Genomic DNA, 21,132 nt, shown 5'->3' with positions numbered 1-21,132 from the left:
CAAGGGCCGAGTGGATATACTGTATGTGCGTGTGTTTGTGTGTCTGCATATATGTCTGTGCACTTTACTGGATAAGTGTACTGTATATATATGTATGATTGTGTGTTGTGTGTGTATCTGTGTACTGTACTGGATGAGTGTGTGCCTGTGTGTATACCTGTGTACAATACAGAATGAGTGTACTATGTGTATGTGTCTGTGTATGTATCTGTGTACTGAACAGGATGAGTGTACTCTGTTTATGTGTGATTGTGTGTCTGTGTATATATTTGTGTGCTGTACAGGATGAATGTACTCTGTAACTGTGTGATTGTGTGCCTGTGTGTATATCTGTGTATTGTACATGATGAATGTACTCTGTATATATGTAATTGTGTCTGTATATCTGTGTACTGTACAGGATGAGTGTACTCTGTAACTGTGTGATTGTGTGCCTGTGTAGGGTATCCATGATGTGGAGGTGCCAGTGGTGGATTGGGGTGGACAAAGTTAAAAATCACACAACCCCAGGTTATAGTCCAACAGGTTTATTTGGAAGCACTAACTTTAGGAAGGCTGCTCCCAAACCTATTGGACTATAACCTGGTGTTGTGTGATTTTTAACCGGGGAGGATGTGTCCATGTGATGGTGTGTGATTGTGTTCCGGGAAGCAACTACAGTCAACAGAAGGCACGTGATGACTTCGTTGGGCACCCCCCCGTTCCGCCCCCTGGCAGTTGTTATAAATATTCATGAGGAGAAGGGGAAATGACAACACATAAATTCTGTATGTTGGAAGCAGAGCACCGCAAATCCATTAGGCACAGTCTTTTGTCTCGCGGCGTTTTCAGTCTGGGGAAGTGGGAATCCTTGCTAGGGTTTGGACTGGCGGGGTAGGGTTGGGTGTGTATAGAGCCATACAACCACTTCAGTATACATTATTTAAACTGGTGAACATTTGATGCTTGGCTTAATATTTTCAGACATTTATTTCTAAACCACAATGAATAGTAAAGAAATTCAATGTTTTCTATGTACGCTGTCTGTCGTTATTGAAAGGTTGCAGCTTATTCCAAATCAACCTTTTAATCAGTTTATCTTATTTGTTTAGATCTGGTCTCCGAATTATTTTTTAAACTATAAAGTGACCTTCAATTCGACACTGGGGTCCTTTGAGCGGAAAAGGGCAGAGTAATAAAGTAGTAGATGAGAGCTGTCTAAAAGTTTTCCTCTAAGCAAGCTCGGTGACAGGGCAGTTTGATGGGGGCAATTTTTGAAAGAGATTACCGATATTCCTTCAGCCTGCCGAGAGCCTGGCTGGGCAGGGTTGGTAATGGAACGGTGTTATTAATATGTGCAGATCTTTAAAAATGCAACAGCTTCCTCCTTAAGAATTCGATGTTGACGTAAACCAGTAATCCTGACGCACTTAAATGTGGAAAAACTTCGAAGCCCACCGCCAAGTGAAGGCGGCCTGTGTATAAAATATTTAAACAGCTCCACTTCAAAATGTTCGGGGATTACCGCGTTCCTCTCCCTGAAGACTCGCACGCAGAACCATCCCCTTACACACACACACTCTCTCTCTCGCTTTCTCTTCCCGCACACTGGGATCCAGGCAACGTTAAGGGATGTTAAATGTCAGCTCGATTTGACGTGGTCACAAGGCAAGAAATGGAGCAATTAAACTGGGATTCCACCCCTTCCTGACGTGGCCATGTGAGTGGGTATAAAAGGTGCGTTGCGCGCTGTGCAGAGCCTCAGTCTGCCTGGACAGCTCCGCGGTGCTGAAACCGCTTCTGCATCCCACGGCCCCCGCACACCTCTCTCCGAAACCATGTCCCGCGGAGCCCTCGGCAGGCTTTTCGCCCTCTCCTTCCTACTGGCTCAAGCGGCGGCTCAAGATTTCGCCCAGACGCGGTTCATCTGCACCTCCATCCCGTTGGACATGGACCCCATGTGCTCTGCTCCCATGCAGAACAGTGGACCGGTGGAAGATATCAAGGGCACTATCCTCCAGCTCCGGGAGACGATACTGCAACAGAAAGAGACGATTATGAATCAGAAGGAGACCATCAGGGAACTGACCGCCAAGCTAAGCAGATGCGAGAGTCAGAGTGTGTCTGAGCCCTCGGTGAGTGAACTGCCCGGACAGGCATTCCGCATTAAGCAGTCAGGAAAGAGTAGAAATCCCATGGGAGATCTCTCTATAGCTCAAGCGGATACATTAAATCAACTTGGACAAACTTTACAATCACTCAAAACACGCCTGGAGAATTTGGAGGTAAATATGAAGAGAAGTTAAACTTCTCAATGTCGTCTAATCTAGATTAGATTTTTTTAAAATATATTGAGACGACACAATCGGCCATTGATACAATGACCGATTGGAATCGATTCGAGACCCCCCCCCCCCCCCCCCCACCCCCCGTAGTAAATAGATTCAATGTTTGTCCAAGTTACAGGCAAAGGAAGTTCGAGCTGATTTTAACAGGGTCTGTCGGCCCTCGGTAACATGAGCGAGGCTAGAATTAGGACACTCGGCCCGTCGTGGCTGTGTTGTCGAGTTGAGGGTCGGCGCTGTGCTCACCCTACCTACAGTGTGATTCGCGTTCGGGTTCTCTTCCTGACCAACTCCTCACAGCTTTGTGTGTGCCTCTGTTTCTCTGTTTTGTTGGGGTGTGTGTGTGTGCTTCCCGGTAACGGCTACAGCAGTACAACCGAGCCAATGTTTCCGTTCAGACAAATAGCTTGAAAGATCTCCTGCAGAACAAAATAGACCATCTGGAGAAACAGGTTCTGTCCAGAGTCAACAGCTTGGAGGAGACCAAAACCGCGGTGCGAAACGACACGACGGAAAACAGGGGCAAGATTGAAAATGCCCTGAACTCTCTCCACCAGAGGATCAGTGATTTGGAGAAAGGTAGGTTACTCTTCAGAAAACTCTGGGCTCATATACTAACCCGTCCCTCGATACAACGAACGGAGTTACCTCTTGGACTGAACAATAAAACTAAGTTTGAATTCTATGATATTTTAGAATCGATGGCACTGTGAGATTTGACGTGCTTTAGGCTGGGTTGGGGAAATGAATCCGGATGATTGGTTGGAGGACACGGCTCAGGTAGCTGAACATATGGGGCAAGTGGGGAACATGGCAATGTATTGTATCCAATGAGTGAAATCCTAACCCTGGGAATATCCATTCAATCCTCCAAGTCAGTTAGAATGCGGTCCAATTGTATAAAGATTAAAGCTTCATAAAATGTAGCCCGTGGGTAATGGCTGTGCAAACAAAAAAAAATCAGCAATTACCCCTCCCCCCCTCCTCCGAAACCCCCCGGTCCTGAATATATTTAGCCGGTTGGCCGCAGTCGGTTTAATGGGGAGAAATGAGCTGGCGGAAGGCGCACAGCAGCTTTCAGTGCCGGCTCTTGACTGAACCACAGGCGCATTACGGCAGTATTCTGGCACAGTAAGCAATCTGGTTCATAAAACTTCATCCGGATGACCGGGAGCAGAGACCGCCTCTCTCTCCCCCTCTCTCCCTGTGTGTGTGCTGCTGCATTATGGATTGCGCAGCGATCTCCAATGGAATGGAATCAAAGATGTCCCAGGACGCCGCTCACATGACTGGGATTATACTGCGGGATGTATTGATGGGGATTAATCCGGGCTGGCTGTTATATAAGACCTGATGGTGATTCAGCATCAGAGCAATGCACTCGAACCACACCGCACAGCTTCTGATAGCTCGTTTTTCACAACGCGATCCATTCCAGATCACTCACATTAAGGCAGCCCCAGTGAAACCGTGCATCTTGCAGTCAATACCCCCCTCTCTCTCTTTCTCTTGACCTTTTACAGGACAGAGAAATTCAAGACCGACAGATAAATTCCAGATCACATTCCCTTTGAGGACCAACTACATGTACGCCAAGGTGAAGACAAGTTTGCCTGAGATGTATGCCATGACTGTCTGTATGTGGCTGAAATCCAACGCTTCTCCCGGGGTCGGCACCCCCTTCTCCTACGCTGTCCCGGGACAATCTAACGAGCTGGTTCTCATCGAGTGGGGCAATAACCCGATGGAGATTCTGATCAATGACAAGGTAAACTCATGCCCTCCGCATCCATGAGGAGAAATGCAAAAAAAAATCTCCTGAGGAATGGGAACTACCTGCAAACTCCTCTGAGTTTGGGTATGTGATTTAGTGGAGGGGCTTATCTTCCTCAGTAAGTGAGAGGTCGGCCGTTTGGTCCCGCGACTCTGTTCTGCCATTCCAAGGAATCTTGGTTGGTCCTATCAACCTGTGGTCATCCGCCTCACATAAGTGTCCAGAATAGTTGGTGAAGCGTTAATACAGCGTCCAAAAAAAAATCCCGATACATGATGGTAATCAGCAATTGCTGGAAGAACTCAACCAGTCTGGCCACATCTCTAGAGAGAAAGCAGGGTTGACCTTTCAGGTCCAATGACCCTTCCTTAGAACTGAGTTTTTCCAGCAATTTGTTTTTGTTCATCATCACAGTAGGATTATTAATGCTTGGTTGTTGCACGCAGACCTGATCATCTTCATTTCTAATAATTTGTACCGTGTTCTTAGATGGAGCATCAACAGATAACTTTTTTTTGCAGCAAGTCTTCGAATCCAAGGCTCTCCTAATGAAACTTGATTCAGTTCATTGTAACTATTCCCTGTTGCAGTGTACCTCCAATGTAAAGGGACAGGGTAATAATATTCCACCTGAATAATCAGTTTTTTTTGGGGGGGGGCGATTTCCGACTGGCAGCAGACATGGGAGTGCTAACGTCTTTAAAATTCCCCCTTTTCTTTCAGGTGGCTAAACTCCCTTTCCTTATTAATGATGGGAAATGGCATCACATCTGTGTGACTTGGTCTACAAGAGATGGCGTTTGGGAAGCCTATCAGGACGGACTGAAAAGGGGAAATGGTGAAAACCTAGCACCGTGGCATCCCATTAAACCGGGTGGAATCATGGTTTTGGGCCAAGAACAGGTAGTTGTCCTACTTGTAAAATAACAGTTTAAGAACAGCGCTGTAAAATGCAATCAGACATCGAATCAGAACGGTTAAACTGAGCGACCATCCAGCTGGGTTTCTGCATATCGCCACCGTTTGATGAAAATTTATCCCAAGTAGCCATTCAACTTGAAGGCAAACCCAATGGCAGAGGGCGGTTAGCAGAATTCCAAGAAACAGGAGACTAGCGAATAAATTAGCTACGCTGGCAAACATGTATCAAACACCATCACTGTCTGTGGGAAGGATGGACAGGGATCAGTAGTGCTTTAATTCAACAGCAACGAGTTCAACTCGTGGGGGCCGGGGCCCCTCGCAAGGGACTTGCAGCACCCCAGGTGGGTCAGAGGTGAGATTGCCTGCATCACACCTTTGAACCACCTGAGGCGCTGTAAGACACTATCAGACATTTGAGGGTCTGACAAACACAAACTGAAGGGAGATGTGGTTTGGGGGCGTGGAATGGGTGATGGAAGAGAGTGTTGGGGTCAGTAAAGAGGTCAACGAAACCTGTCACCTGGGGTTGGGAGCACTACCCTCGGCCTGGGACAGCAACTTGCTTCTTGCAAGGAATACAAAAGTGTACAGAAAATGCGGAGGTAAGCTTCCACTTACTGACATTTTTATTTTATCTGCTTCTGAATTAGGACACTTTAGGAGGTGGTTTTGATGCCACACAGGCCTTTGTGGGTGAGATGTCCCACTTTCACATGTGGGATAGAGTCCTAACTCCAGGAGAGGTCTACAGCCTGGCTAACTGCAGCTCGAAGACCTTGGTGGGCAATGTCATTGCATGGACTGAAGCCAATGTTGACATCTACGGTGGCGCCACCAAGTGGACATTTGAAGCGTGCCGCCAGATTAATTAATCCTCCAGCGGGACTATCTTTTACGGCTCCAAAATCAAATTTCTTTTTTCAGGAATACAAGAATCTTCTGCAAAAAAAAAGTTACTTAAGTTCGTAAAAAGTATTTACAATATCTTGTCATGACAACTGGATCATGCTTCTCAGGCGTAATAACGAGGGAGCAAGAAAGGGCTCTCTTCCCGACCTTCAACTGACAGCCAACAGTCCCTGGGAAAGCCATATGCTTTAAGTGTCTGATGGTGTGTTTACTTGATGCCAATTAGCCTGAGTGCCTTTGGCAGGTGCAAAATGCAACAAGTAGTCTTTTCTCCTTTCCATTTGCATATTCTTAAAAAAACAGAATAAACACATTATTATTTGAGATAATTGCGTTGTTGGAACATGTCTTGTTAAAACAATATTGCTATGACTGTGCGCTCTATTGCAAATTACACTCAAGTACTAACTAAGGTACAGCAACAAAAATGCTGAACACATTCTGGTAAACTGAAGGTGTAGAATAACGTGGGTGCTTTTTAAAAAGTCCATTTTATCACATCACAGGCTTACGGCATGGCGATTTATGTGTGTTTATTTTGTAATCTATTCTGATCGGCAGTTAATCCAACTGGAGACTGCCAGACTGAGAAAAGTAATTGTAACTTCGCGCCCTCTAGTGAAAAAGGATTATTTTTTCTATTAAAAAAGGAAATTTTGCAAACGTACGAACATTTTTATTAAATTTGATGCCTGAGTGAGGATTTTTCCCCCAAATTATTTAAAAGATATAAAATATTGTTTTTGGCCAGACACTGGCGAGTAAAATGAATTATTTATAGATGTAAATATTGTACAATATGAGGAAGTTATATGTACCATACACTTTCACGTTCAAACCAAAGTTGTAAATATTCCGACTCAAGATCCCCATACAGTCAGTAAATCTCATTTCTGGATAATGTAATGATTAGACACTACATTAGACAACCATTTCTTAAAAAAAGCGCTATGTTTTTATGTCATGAATGCTTTTTCATTTAATGCAAATGTGACATGTACTGTCAATTTTATTTTTACACAATAAAGAAACAGAAAGATCACTGGCATCAATCAGGCTCGTTTTTATTCTGTGACAAAGTAATCACCAATATGTTTTCCTGTGCTGCAGGATTATAAGAACGTCAGGCAGATTGAACTGCTGTATTTTAGCCCTGAGTGAAGAACATCTAGTTATTTTCTCATGAACCTGTTCAGAGATTTTGTGATACACTTCTGGCACCCAAATCTGGGCCTTCTGACTCAGAGGTGGGGATACTACCACTGCATCACAAGAACCCTATGAAGTGCTACACAATCTCATGCACAACCATCTATGACCTGTACCATGCATTGTTCACACTTTCCCAGGAAGCTGGAATAATAGCCAATTGTCCTGGACCAATTCAAAACAAAGGCTCGTTTCAATGACAACCCTTATTATTCACCATGATGTTGTGAGCCTTGAACAGGAATGATAATCATGTTGACTTCGGGCAAAAGAAAAGTTCCTCTAAACACAAGCTTTTAAAAAGTATATCGATAGAAGAACTTGATTATAGTTCTGCTGATGACAAACACATGAACTCAGAACATTAGTAGGAGTTAACTGTTTATTACATGTCCAAAAAGCCAAGTCTTCAATGTTAACCATGGGGTTAGACAGCCATTGACCTAGAACAGCAACCTCTGGAGAATAAGTCAAACCTTTACCCTTACTGGAATTATTTTGGACAAACTTGATATGTAAAGTGTATATGTAAACATGTACATGTAAAAGTACATATGCTTCATCATATCTCACAATTAGTTTTGCTCTGACCTGTCTTAATAATTAAAATGTGGGTATAATTTAGCAGCCAAGGTTTCCAAAAAATACAGATTGATAATTGGTTAGAAGCTCATTACATTCATCAATTGGTACATGACACAGCAACTAGATGTAGGCCCTTATGGTGATAATAGTAATATCCCCACCTTTCAGCTAGGAGGCTAGGTTGAAGTTTGACTTAATTCCAAGTGTGTGTAATAACACCTCTGAACAGGTTCATTTAGAAATATCTGCACCACCTTATTTGCAACATGATACTCCATCCAATGGGAGACTGAGAGGTGATCATTTAGTCCAGGTATATGGCAATAAGTGAGCCACCAAGTGCTAATCAGTTCCTGAGTTTTTTTTTGAAAGATAGTCCCTCAAAACTAAATTAAACATTAATTCCACAAAGGCCAGTACTAGGCCTACTGTCATTTCTGTGTTCATTTATGAGCCTGATCGGGGGATGCAGGGCAAGTTTTTTAGATTTGTAGATTACACCAAAGGTATAAACAGTGAGAAAGATAAAAATGGACTTCTCGTGGATAGAAATGGGATAGTGAAATAGGTGGACACATGACAGATGAAAATAAGTGCGGAGAATTGTGAGGTGATAAATTTTCATACGCAGAATGAAAAAGGATAAGCTGATTGGCACAACTTTAAAATTGGGCAAGAAAGAGCACCTAAAAGATGCTGGTGTACAAATCTTTTAATCTGGTAGGTCGGCCCTCTCGTGGTAGTGTCCCTACTCCTGGACTGGATTCAAGTCCCATCTGCTCCAAAGGTGTGCAATAACATCTCTGAACAGCTTGATGAGAAAATAGATTAAATAAAAAAACAATAAAAAATTGAATATAGTAGGTGGACCCTCATGTGGTAGTGTCCTTTCCTCTGAGTAAGGAAGCCTAAGTTCAAATCCCACCTGCCCCAGAGGTGTTTAATAACAAATCTGAACAGATTGATGAGAAAATATCTATCTTCTCCATTTGTGGCAAATTGTGTCACAGCACTTGTGTTGTATGTGCTTAATCATCATTAAGTATTAAACTTGAATGTGGTAGATAGGGGTTCAAATTGTGTAGTGGTACTGTCCCTACCTCTGAACCAGAAGACCAGAGGTGTGCCATAACATCTCTGAACTGATTGATTAGAAACATCTTCAAAACGGCAGGATGGATTGATACAAGTTAATAAAATAAATGGGACTCCATGCTTTATTGATAGAGTAGGTATGCTATTTGAGTCCAACTCAGGAAAGGAGGTAAAGGCTTTGAAAGGATACAGATGAAATTTCCTGGAATAATTCCAGGGATGAGGGCTTGCTGTTATGTGAATACAGCAGGAAAACTGGGTTGAAGGCATTTAAGGGAATGATTGAGGAAGCAACAAATTGGAATGCTTTGGAAAGAGCCAGTACAGGCTCAATGGGCCAAATGATCTCTTTATAGAATCCCTTTATAGAATATGGAAGCAGGTCATTCAGTCAATACATACTTATCTAAGTTTGACTCATTCTTGTTAGAATGGAATTGTAAATTCAACATTAATGAAACACTAGCAACTGGTTTCAGGATCCATTACATTGCATTGTGTTGTAAAAACCATCATAAAGCTAGCTGATAGCAGTTACATAATTTGTGAATGATCATCAAGAGAAGACAATGATTTTAGCTCATAATTTCTAAAATTCACTTAGAACGCCCCCTGAAAAAAAAATTTATCAGCAAGAAATTGCTCTGCCATTCAGTATGATCATTTTTCTTCAGGGCTCAAGTCCTGAAGAAGGATTACACCCGAAACATCCAATTCTCCTCCTCCTGATGCTGCCTGGCTTGTTGTGTTCTTCCAGCCTCCTGCCTGTCTATTTTGGATTGTAGCATCAGTAGTTTTTTTTGCCTCTATTGAATATGATCATAGCTGATCACTTACCTTAGACGCCTGTTCCTGCTTTCACCCCATACCCCTTGAACTGCTTAGCTAGAAGAACCATATCTAACTCCTTCTTGAAAACATTCAATGTTTTGGCCTCAACCACCTTTTAGGAGAGAGAATTCCTCAGGCTCATCACTCTGTGGGTGAAGACATTTTTCCTTATTTCAATCCTAAATCCTTTTATGCTTAAATTGTGACCCCTGGTTCTGGACTCCCGGGTTATTGGGAACATCCTTTGTACACTGATCCTGCCAAGTCCTGTCAGAATTTTATAAGTTTCTATGAGGCCCCTTGTTTACATTTTACAATAGACTCTACAATTTGCAGAGGGAATTGCAGAACAATCAGATGCTCCCTACGGTACCCAAAATATTGTATTACTCTTATATCAAATTGATTTGTTTACAGTTTAGTGTCTAATGTGCTGCAACTAAAGGGTGTAACCACTGACGTTCTGACCTACATAGGAGGAATATTGCAAATATCAGTCAAAATCTTGCCTGTTTCTATGTTACACATGCATTGTATTAATATCTGTTAAGTGAACAATCTATCTGGAAGCTTATTTTATTCATATCAGAGACAGACACTCAAATTAAACTAACATTCATATTTTAGAACAAGTGAAGGTAGCATTACAGCCAGCATTACTGCACTGAAATATTTGTGAAATATGTTCCAATTTATGTACCACCAAACTCAGTTTGAATAATATCCACTGCAATTTATAGTTCATGCAAAGCACATACCAGAACTTTTGGCCGACGAATAAACACCAAACAAATTGGTGGTGTTGGAAATCAGAAACAAAAACAGAAATTGCTGGACAAGCTCAGCAGGTCTGGCAGCATCTGTGGAGAGAAATCAGATTTAATATTTAATGCTCCAGTGATTCATCCTCACCTGTCCATCAGATTGTTCCAGTCACAAACATGACCCGATGCTAATCCTCACTGTTAGATCATGTGGGGATCAGCTGGGAATATAGGAATTGGAGGAGCTCATTCAACCTATCGAAAGGATGTTGTGAAACTTGAAAGGGTTTGGAAAAGATTTACAAGGATGTTGTCAGGGTTGGAGGGTTTGAGCTACAGGAAGATGTTGAATAGGCTGGGGCTGTTTTCCCTGGAGCACTGGAGGCTGAGGGGTGACCTCATAGAGGTTTATAAAATCATGAGGGGCATGGATAGGGTAAATAGACAAGGTCTTTTCCCTGCCGTAGGGGAGTCCAGAACTAGAGGGCATAGGTTTAGGGTAAGAGGGGAAAGATTTAAAAGGGACCAAATGGGCAACTTTTTCATGCAGAGGGTGGTGCGTGTATGGAACAAGCTGCCAGAGGATGTGGTGAAGGCTGGTACAATTACATCATTCCAAAGGCATCTAGGTGCATCTGGACATGAATAGGAAGGGTTTAGAGGGATATGGGCCAAATGCTGGCAAATGGGACTAGATTAGGTTAGGATATCTGGTCGGCATGGGAGTTGGACCAAAGAGTCTGTTTCTATGATGTACATCTTTAAGACTCTATGAATCTCCAGCCTGTTCTGCCATTCAATGCGACCATGGCTAATCTGTAGCCCATATCCCTTAATTGGTTTGCTTAGCAAAAATGTTAATCTTACCTCAAATCAGGAAATTAAGGTGATGGGAACTTCAAATGATGGGTCTTGAACAAGGAACTTTAGAACAAGAGAATTCATTAAAGATGTGAAACAAGCAGCCTGGACGACAATGCATGAAATGTTATAAATCGCCCGAGGAATCACATTCACAGCAACATTATTCAAACTCGTTGAGTGCTGGAGTCTTTTCACACATACCCAAACATCAAACATCAAAACGCTGCAAGACCTACTCTGAAATCATTTGAGACAAAAGTAAAAATTGCTGCCAAAGCTCAGCAGGTCTGGCAGCATCCCTGGTTAGAGAAATCAGAGTTGACGTTTCGGGTCGAGTGACCCCCTCTTCACTTTGATTTGTCTCCTCAGCCGCTGCCAGACCTGCTGAGCTTTTCCAACAATTTTTATTTATTCTCTGATTCACAGCGTCCGCAGATGTTTCTGTTGTTAATAAGAAATCACCCGATGCTAGGATCAAAACTTCACAATTAAGTTTTTTTTTTAGGCAAATCTTAATGTTCTGGAATACCAAACTCAAAACGGCTGTTACGTGCATGTGTTTGGCACATGTACAGAAGTTAAATAGAGAAGGAAACACTTTAAATTTCACCATACCCAGTTTCAATAGGGCTGGACTGTGATTCCCGATAATGAACTGATCTAGAGTTTCTGATCTTGCCGTGGTATGTGTTCTGTTTACTATCTTCAGAGATTGCAATTAAACTGCTGATGAGTGTCTTCGGTCTGTTTTGTCAATTATTAACAATGTTAGTCATGAGTAACAAAGGCTAGCTTTTAATTCAGCGGCATTTACGTTCGGGAAGCCGCAAAGCATGTTAAAACTATGAAGAACTTTTGAAATACAGACACTGCGGTAATGTCTGATTGGTAAATAGTATTATAATATTACGATGGGTTATGTTGAAGTTGCAAAACTTCGCTTTGGCCCGTACGGGGATCGAACCCGCGACCTTGGCGTTATTAGCACCACGCTCTAACCAACTGAGCTAACCGGCCACACTTATACAACATTAGTGAGTAACAACTCACCAGAGTTGTCAGCGCAAAACAAAACGAAAGTTCCTCATTCCAGGATAACTCGTCGCTACTTGACTCTGCAGTAAACGGAAAAGGGAAGGAAATGTGGCCAGACCCTCCCTCCCCCCAAAAAAACCTCTCAGTCTCACCACCAGTAAGGGGGCCCGAGAGGCTGGTCAGCGTTTGTGTAAGGCAGCAGAGTGTATGTCAGTGCTACAGCACGGAAGGTGACCATTCGGCCCATTTTGTCTGCTCCGAACCAGCAGCAGCTCAACCTGGCGCCCCACTCTCTGCAGGAGAGTTGAGGTTTAAAGTTGGTGAACCCAAAGTTGTTCAGGATATTCCCCGACCTGCGGAGGTACGGTATGGCTCAATGATTACAAGGAGGGCCTTGGAGTGGGGATTAATTAGAGAAATTAAACCTTGCACACGGTCAGACAGTCCTGTTACTCTTCACTCATTGGCTAAACGGTTTTCTCCCCAAACAACATGGGATCAATGTGGATTTCACCAGTTTCCTCATTTCCCCTCCCCCCACCTTATCCAACTTCCAACTCAGCACTGCCCTCTTGACCTGTCCCCCGTCCATCTTCCTTCCCACCTATCTACCCCACCCTCCTTTCCTTTACCACAAGATTCATCTACTTACTCTCAGCTACCTTCCCCCCAGCCCCACTCCCCACATCCCTATTGATTTCTCCATCCCTCCCCAGGGCAACAAGCCTCATTCCTGATAAAGGGCTCTTGCCCAAAACGTCGATTTTCCTGCTCCTCGGATGCTGCCTGACCTGCTGTGCTTTTCCAGCACCACACTCTCGACTCTGATCTCTAGCATCTGCAGTCCTCACTGCCTCCTCGGTTTCCTTCTCTGAATGACAGGATTCAACAGATACTTCAATTAAAACAACACAAGAGTTAGGGATGATTGTAGGCCAGGCTGAAGTGGGTACTGCAGATGCTGGAGGTTAGAATCAAGATTAGAGTGGTGCTGGAAAAGCACAGCAGGTCAGGAAATCGACGTTTCGGGCAAAAGCCCTTGCCATCAGGATTGTGCCCAGTCTCTGGATTCATTTAAGAAAGAGTTGGATAGGGCTCTCAAAGATAGTGGAATCAAGGGTTATGGAAGAGGATACCGATTAGGAATGATCAGCCATGATCATGTTAAATGGCGGTGCAGGCTCAAAGGGCTGAATGGCCTACTCCTGCACCTATTGTCTATTGTCTATTGTAGGTCATTCAGCCCCTCAAGCCTGCTCCCCAATTTTTAAGAAGATGGCTGATCTGTCCCAGACTTCAACTGGGTGAGCACTTAAAATGGTAGGGCTCAGTAGTGTAAGTAAATGGAATTAGTGTACTGTAGTTGGTGTTCGTTGGTCAGCATAGACAAGGTGGGCTGAAGGTTCTGTCTCTATGCTGTATGACTCCATGGCTCAATGACTCCTCTTCCCTGCCAGCTCCACATCGCCCTCATCTCCTGGATATTTCAAACATCTATCTACCTCCTCTTCTTTCAGTGATCCAGCCTTCAGAACTCCTCTGGGATAGAGACTTTCAACATTCACTACCCTCTGGGAGAATAAACTTTGCATCCTGGTTTTAAATGAATGTCTCCTTATTTTATAACTTAACTGAATCCTCTAGTTCAAGATTCTCCCATGACTGGAATCATCTTCTCAACATCTACCCTGTCAAGTTTCCTCAAATCTTGTGCATTCGATAAGATCAGACCTTATTGTTGTAAAGTCTAATGAGTAAAGGCCTAAACTGTTTAGCCATTCTTTATTTCCACAAACACACACTTCCTCTGCCACCGATGCTCAGTAGCAGCAGTGTGTACTATCCACAAGATGCTCCGCAGAAATTTGCCAAAGATCCTTAGACAACACGTTCCAAACCCACAACCACTTCCATCTAGAAGGACAAGGGCAGCAGAGACATGGGAACACCACCACCATCTGTAAGTTCCACTTCAAGCCACTCACCATCCTGACTTGGAAATATATCGTTGTTCCTTCAGAGTTGCTCGGTCAAGTTCCTGGAATTTGTTCCAAACAGCATTATAGGGCAACCTACAGCATATGGACGGTGACTGTTCAGGAAGTCAGCTCACCTCTACTTTCTCAAGAGCAATTAGGGATGGGCTATAAATGCTGGCCAATCTGCGATGTTCACATCCCACGAGTGGATAAAACAAAGCAACTTAATCTCAGGAATCAGCCAAATAAATATCTTTTGAATGGTCTAATTGTATACTAGATATCTCAGGTCATGGTTATATAGTCACACAGCACAGAAGTGACTCTGCACTGACCTATCTACACTAATCCCACTTTTCAGCACTTGGCACATTGCCTTGAATGTTATGATGTTTCAAGTGCTCACTTTTTAAATATTGTGAGGTTTCCCAGCTCCATTACCCTCCCAGGCAGGGCATTTCAGATTCATAGTCTGATACAATTCAATTAGTTTCCCCTTCAACCTTCTCTGCTCTAAAGAAAACAACCCAAGCCTATCTGGCCTCTCTTCACAGATAAAATGCTCCAAACCAGCCAACATCTTGGAGAACCATCTTTGCATCCACTTCAGTGTAATCACATCCTTCCTACAGGGTGTTAACCAGAACTGCATACAATACTCTATAAGTCTGTAAAGTTCTTGCTACCTCAAGTATTCAGATAGCAAATGCTTTCTCAACAGGCACACTGTTGTTTCATCAGAATTCAGGTCAATGTAAAAGAGCCTCACTGTATTCCTTACAGCCTTTGACTATAGTGAGGAACCTCCATGCAGAGTTTTCAGAACGACAGCCATGATCCTCAACCAACGATCTGTCCAATTTGTCTTTACCCTTTCATGGGATCCTGTTTCTCAAATTAATGACCACACAGTCAGCAAGGTTCAAACTGAAGTATTGTGGCTACTGTGCATACATCTGTGTTATTGTATTCCTGTGGATAGACCCTGAACTACAATTCAATTGATTGGAAATCTTTCCTAGCACTGACACTGCCATAAAATTAATGAGGGCCTGCATTGTTACACAGCGGCCATTTGATTTTTAGGCAAACATTTACCATCTGGCCCCTTTCATGCTGTTGCCTTATTCCATGCAGTAATGGTGGTTGCCCTGGAAAACAACATTTTGTGTAAGCTGCTTGAAGCACAGCTGCACAAAACATCAGCTAAGTCTGCAAATACCACCACTAGCTTGGAATGATCCAGTTAAATAAAAGCTTGATGCTGTGGTGATGTTCAAAGCAACTGAAAGGACTGTATAAATGAGAGATGAGTAGACAGCCGAGTGAAGATGGTGACAGGCGATATCATTAGACATGTGCATGTGAGCATGAATAGATGCTGAATTAAAAACAGAAGATGCCTGAAGTACCAGATCAACTGCCTCATCTCCTCTGGACTTCTTTTCCCAATCAGTGATAGCATCTGGCAGGGTCAGAGAGTTGTGCTGAGCTGTGTGGTTAGTATTCGGGTTTACATTGGGTGACTGCTGGAATAATGCTTTATTTATAGCTCTGTGGAAAGGGGCAGATTAGGCTGCCAGAATTCAGTTACAAGCAACAGGAAAAACCCGCAAAAGTCATCAGAAACATCAAGCATTGCATCAAAAATCAAAAATGCCAAAAACGGTCCAAATGAATGAATCCAGGTTCTGAAATGAGTACGGTTAGAATTTAGCAAATTTTGTAGCTCAGGTTGAGGTTCTGAATGTAGATTTGCTCGCTGAGCTGGAAGGTTTGTTTTCAGATGTTTCGTCACCATACTAGATAACATCACCAGTGAGCCTCCGGAGGTAGTATGGTGAAGGAATCTCTGAAAACAAACCTACATCCAGAGTTAGAATTTCTACAGTGTGGAAACAGGCCCTTCAGCCCAACAAGTCCACTCTTACCCTCCAAAGAGTATCCCACCCAGACCACTGCACTTACCCTAAACACTATGGGCAATTGAGCTTGGCTAATCATCTAACATGCACATCTTTGGAGCATAGGAGGAAACCTACGTAGACCCAGGGAGAATATGCAAACTCCACACAGGCAGTCATCTGAGGCTGGATTTGAACCCAGGTCCCTAGTGCTGTGATGCAGCAGCACTAACCACTGAGCTACTATCTGGGAAGCTAGGAAAGGCCTGTTTTCTATGAGTGTGTAGTTTTTTAGAACAAAAGGAGTTTTTTGCAGCCTGGTTCACATAATTTCCATTGTGCAGATTTAGTGCAGGCACACTTCTTTATGTTAGGGAATTGGGAGGAACCCCTTGTCCAATTTTACAATGTACATGGGCAGAAGAAACAAGACCCACTCCCTGAGCACAATATCCAGGAACTAATCCAACTATGATGGAGCATTATATCAGCCAGTCTATCAGACTGGGTTTTTAGTAGATTGCAAGGTCTGTTTTTTTTTCCCTTTATGAAGTGCTCTTGTGCTATGATCCAATTCATGAAGGAAACTGGGAATCCTTTTTGGTGCATTTCTCAGGAATAGGAGAAAAGCCAATTCCTCGTTAGCACCTGCCCACAAGTAAAACCGTGTGGATATCACCACACCTTGCTAATAATATGCAAACCCTAATATGCCATTTTCTCCATACTTAATTCCAGCTGTGTAGTCGCAGATTCACAGAATCATTACAGTGCTGAAAGAGACCATTTAAATCATCATTGCTGCACTAGGTCTCTGAACGAGCAATTCATTTAGTTCCATTCCCCTGCCTTCACTCTGACATCCTGTACATTAATCCTTTCAGATGAAAGCCTCATTTAAATTTGGATATTTCTGTTGAATCTGCCTGCATCACATTCTTGTGTCCTGAAGAAGGGTTACACCTGAAATATCGACTCCTGCACCTCCTGATGCTGCCTGCCTTGCTGTGTTCCCCCAGCCTCCTGATGCTGCCTGCCTTGCTGTGTTCCCCCAGCCTTCTGATGTTGCCTGCCTTGCTGTGTTCTCCCAGTCCCCTGATGCTGCCTGCCTTGCTGTGTTCTCCCAGCTCCTGACACTGCCTGGCTTGCTGTGTTCTCCCAGCCTCCTGCCTGTCAACTTCGGATTCCAGTATCTGCAGTTTTTCTGTCTCTGCATCACATTCTTCTGCAGTGTATTCCAAATCTTACCCACTCACTGGGGGAGAAACATTTTCTCATAGTGCTTTTGCTTTTTGGGACCATTTTTTTAGATTTCTGCTCTTTTATTGTCAATCCTTTCACAAGTGTTTACTCTGCTGAGGCCCTTTGTGGTTTTGAATTTGCCTATAAAGTCCCCTTTCAGCCTTTTCTCCATAACATTGCCCTAACTTCATCAATTGATCTTTTTAAAATTTATTTATGGAATGTGGGCTTCATGGGCTGGGCCAGCATTTATTCCCTATCCCTCATTGCCCTGGAATAGGTGGTGGTGAGCTGCCTTCTTGAACTGCTGCAGTCCACATGCTGTAGATAGACTCACAATGCCCTGAGGGAGAGAATTCCAAGAGAGACCTAGTGCAGCAATGATGATTTAAATGGTCTCTTTCAGCACTGTAATGATTCTGTGATTCTGCGACTACACAGCTGGAATTAAGTATGGAGAAAATGGCATATTAGGGATTGCATATTATTAGCAAGGTGTGGTGATACCACACGGTTTTACTTGTGGGCAGGTGCTAACGAGGAATTGGCTTTTCTCTTATTCCTGAGAAATGCACCAAAAAAGATTCCCAGAGTCCTTCATGAATTGGATCATAGCACAAGGTTTGGCGATGTATTTCCAAATCAGGACGGTGAGTGACTTGGCGTGGATCTTGCAGGTGGTGGTGTTCCTATGTAGTTGCCTTCCTTGTTCTTCTAGATGGAAGTGATTGCGGGTTTGGAAGGTGCTGCCCATGGATCTTTGGTGAATTTCTACTGTACATTTGTAGATAGTACACTCAGCTGCCACTGAGCATTGGTGATGAACAGAGTGGATACTTACAGACGTAGTGCCAACCAAGCGGGCTGCTTTGTCCTGGATGGTGTTATTGGAGCTGCACCCATCAAGGCAAGTGGGAGGTATTCCGTTACACTCCTGACTTGTGCCTTGTAGATGATGGACAGGCTTTGGGAAGACGGAGATTAGTTACTTGCCGCAGTATTCCAAATCTCTGACCTGCTCTTGTAGTTATTGTGTTCATGTGGTAAATCCAATTGAGTTTCTGGTCAATGATCGTCCCAAGAATGTTGAAAGTGGGGGATTCAATATGGGGGTTAGATTATGTCTTATTGGAGATGGTCATTGTCTGCCATTTATATGGCGCAAATATGCCACTTATCAGTCCAAGTCTGGATAATGTCCAGATTATAGAATTCCTAAAGTATGGAAGCAGGCCATTTGTCCCATCAGGTCCACATTAACTGTCCTAAAGGCATCTCATCCTTGTAATCTTGCATTTCCCATGGCTAATCCACCTAGCCTGCATATCCCTGGATGCTATGTGGCAATTTAGCTCATTCTGCCCGAAACATCGATTTTCCTGCTCCTCAGATGCTGCTTGACCTGGTGTGCTTTTCCAACACCACTCTAATCTTGACAGCAATTTGGCAAAGTCAATCCACCTAACCTGCACATCTTTGGAATGTGGAAGGAAACCGGCACACCCAGAGGAAAGCGATATAGACACAGGAAGAATACGCAAACCCCACGCAGACAATCATCCAAGACTGGAATCAAACTCGGGTTCTTGGCACTGTAAGGTAGCAGTGTTAACCACTGATCCATAGTGCCACCCTAGTGTTGCATTTGAACATGGACTGCTTCAGTATCTGAGGAGTTGCGAATGGCACTGAATATTGTGTAACCATTGGCAAAGATCCCCATTTCTGATCTTACGATGGAGGGAAGGTTATTGATGAAACAGTTGATAATGGATGGACCTAGGACACAACCCTGAGGGACTCCTGCGGACATGTCCTGGAGCTGAGATGACTGACCTCCAGCAACCACACCATCTTCCAATGTGCCAACAATCGTAGAATCATAGAATCCCTACAGTGTGGGAATAGGCCATTTGGCCCAACACATCCACACCTACCTTCCAAAGAGGGACCCGCCCACACCCATTCTCCTAGTCTATTACTCCATATTTACCCCTGACTAATGCACCTAACCTACACATCCTTGAACACTATGGGCAATTTACCTAACCAGCACCTCTTTGGACTGTGGGAGAAAAACCAGAGCACCTGGAGGAAACCCATGCAGACACAGAGAGAATGTGTGCAAACTCCACACAGACAGTCGCTCAAGCAAGTCTTCAGTACTATTGTCAGGGCCAATTTGCACTATCCTGTGCCTCCATTTATTTATTGATATCACATTGAGTGAATCAAATTGGCTGAAGACCAGTGTCTGTCAATCTCTCCTGCCACTTCTAATGACTAATATAGATGCATACCCAGGGTCCTCTCCCCCTGCAGCCCATCTAGAATTGTATCTTTCATTTTTATATTGTTTCTCCATGTTCTTTCTACTGGAGTAAATAACTTTCTACTGGAGTGAATAACTTCACTTTTCTCCAGTTTGGACCATCTGTCCATCCATCCACCAACTTGTCTATGTCTTTCTGGAGCTTTATTCCATCCTCTTCAGAACTTACAATGCTTCTGAATTTAGTATCTCCTGCAAACTTTGCAAATGTGACCCAAACACCAATGTCTCTGCTGTTGATATATATCAGGAAAACAATGGCTCCACTCGAGAACCCCACTGTACACCTTCCTTCCAATATGAAAGCATCCATTAACCACTATTCTGTATCCTGTCACTCAGCCAATTACACATCCATAGCTTAATGGATTGTTGCAATCCTCTAACACATCATGCAACTACCTACCCAGATACAAGGTGAGTCCTGAAAGTGAACTTTAGTACGTTATTCAAACTATGGGAGATCCTTCACTTGACATCTAATCATGTAAATCGGATCCCAGGATCACTGAAAAGAATTTATGAGTGGGATGCCTGGTTGATATATTTCACCGTCCCTGACCCAGTGGTACTGAGCACAGTTGTCTAATCTATCCTCCTTCATGGTTAAGTGGCGAAGGTCAGTATTGATTGAATCAGGATCTTTTTTGTTCTGTATGGCTTTATGGGATGGGAAAAGTTAAATTCACTTCCCAGTAGCTTAACAAAAGGCCAATGACCTAAAACATTAGCTCTATCTTCCTTTCTGTATAGATGTTGTTCAATCTACTGGAGAGTTAGATTTGATAGTTAATTCTTCTTTCATTCTATTATTCTTCTCTCTTTCAGTTCTGTCCACAAAGAGCCTCCAGAAATCTATTGCTCATTTGCACTCTTTCTTGACACTAGAATAAATCCAGCACTTGCTAAAATTATACTCCTATTTTCCATGTTCTTGTTGCAAGCTGACATATCCACATTATGATGGATTTAATTGAGAGCTCAGTGTAAGCTGGGTATGTGGTTCAGTTCAAAGCTGCAGCACCTCCCTGCATTGAAGAAACGTGCAAACCTGTCAAATAGAGGAAGAACAGTCAAGTTGTCTTTGCTTTTGTGGGTTCTTTTAGATTTACATAAATCTATTGAGGTGACAGAATGGACAAATTCAAGGTTTGGTTGCTGTTATACAAGTGAAGTGGAAGTCACCATGGTTCTGGAACCTGATTTCCCATTCGAGAGAGACAAGAAGCACTGAGTTTAACTTGAGGGTCACCGTGCCTCAGATGATGGGCAAGGTTGAGAAGACAGGGCCTTCACAGTGACCCCAGCTGGTACAGGATTTGAACTCACACTGCTAGCATCACTTGGACATTGTCAACTGA

General features: G+C 43.3%; 1 protein-coding gene and 1 non-coding gene across 4 annotated transcripts; one reads left to right on the top strand and one right to left on the bottom strand.

Annotated features, from left to right (window-relative positions):
- Positions 1-1,712: 1,712 nt before the first annotated feature.
- nptx1l (neuronal pentraxin 1 like) lies at positions 1,713-6,973 on the top strand. Of its 3 annotated transcripts, none has more exons than XM_043714961.2 (5): positions 1,713-2,264; positions 2,693-2,903; positions 3,848-4,092; positions 4,822-5,001; positions 5,673-6,973. In XM_043714961.2, the coding sequence occupies exons 1-5, from the start codon at positions 1,818-1,820 to the stop codon at positions 5,892-5,894; spliced, it is 1,305 nt and encodes a 434-aa protein (XP_043570896.2). In that variant the 5' UTR covers positions 1,713-1,817; the 3' UTR covers positions 5,895-6,973. The 3 variants fall into 3 exon arrangements, with proteins under 3 accessions (XP_043570896.2, XP_043570898.2, XP_043570897.2); XM_043714963.2 differs by having other exon boundaries at positions 1,717-2,114; positions 2,723-2,903; XM_043714962.2 differs by having other exon boundaries at positions 1,726-2,114.
- Positions 6,974-12,222: 5,249 nt separating this feature from the next.
- On the bottom strand, positions 12,223-12,296 carry trnai-aau (transfer RNA isoleucine (anticodon AAU)). The gene has a single exon. It is a non-coding gene; the product is annotated as a tRNA-Ile (tRNA).
- Between the last annotated feature and the right edge of the window lie 8,836 nt (positions 12,297-21,132).

This window comes from Chiloscyllium plagiosum, unplaced genomic scaffold (assembly GCF_037043375.1).
Source record: "Chiloscyllium plagiosum isolate Xiang-an unplaced genomic scaffold, Cpla_swu_hap1 HiC_scaffold_25, whole genome shotgun sequence".
In the NCBI taxonomy this organism is placed as follows: Eukaryota; Metazoa; Chordata; class Chondrichthyes; order Orectolobiformes; family Hemiscylliidae; genus Chiloscyllium; species Chiloscyllium plagiosum.
The sequence above is the reverse complement of the archived record's forward strand: the minus strand, read 5'-3'. Positions and strand labels throughout refer to the sequence as shown.

Excerpts from the sequence above, each read along its gene's own strand:
- nptx1l (XM_043714961.2), top strand. The coding sequence starts at position 1,818 with ATGTCCCGCGGAGCCCTCGGCAGGCTTTTCGCCCTCTCCTTCCTACTG. Across the intron at positions 4,093-4,821 it reads AGATTCTGATCAATGACAAG|GTGGCTAAACTCCCTTTCCT; the intron begins GTAAACTCATGC and ends CTTTTCTTTCAG. Across the intron at positions 5,002-5,672 it reads TGGTTTTGGGCCAAGAACAG|GACACTTTAGGAGGTGGTTT; the intron begins GTAGTTGTCCTA and ends CTTCTGAATTAG.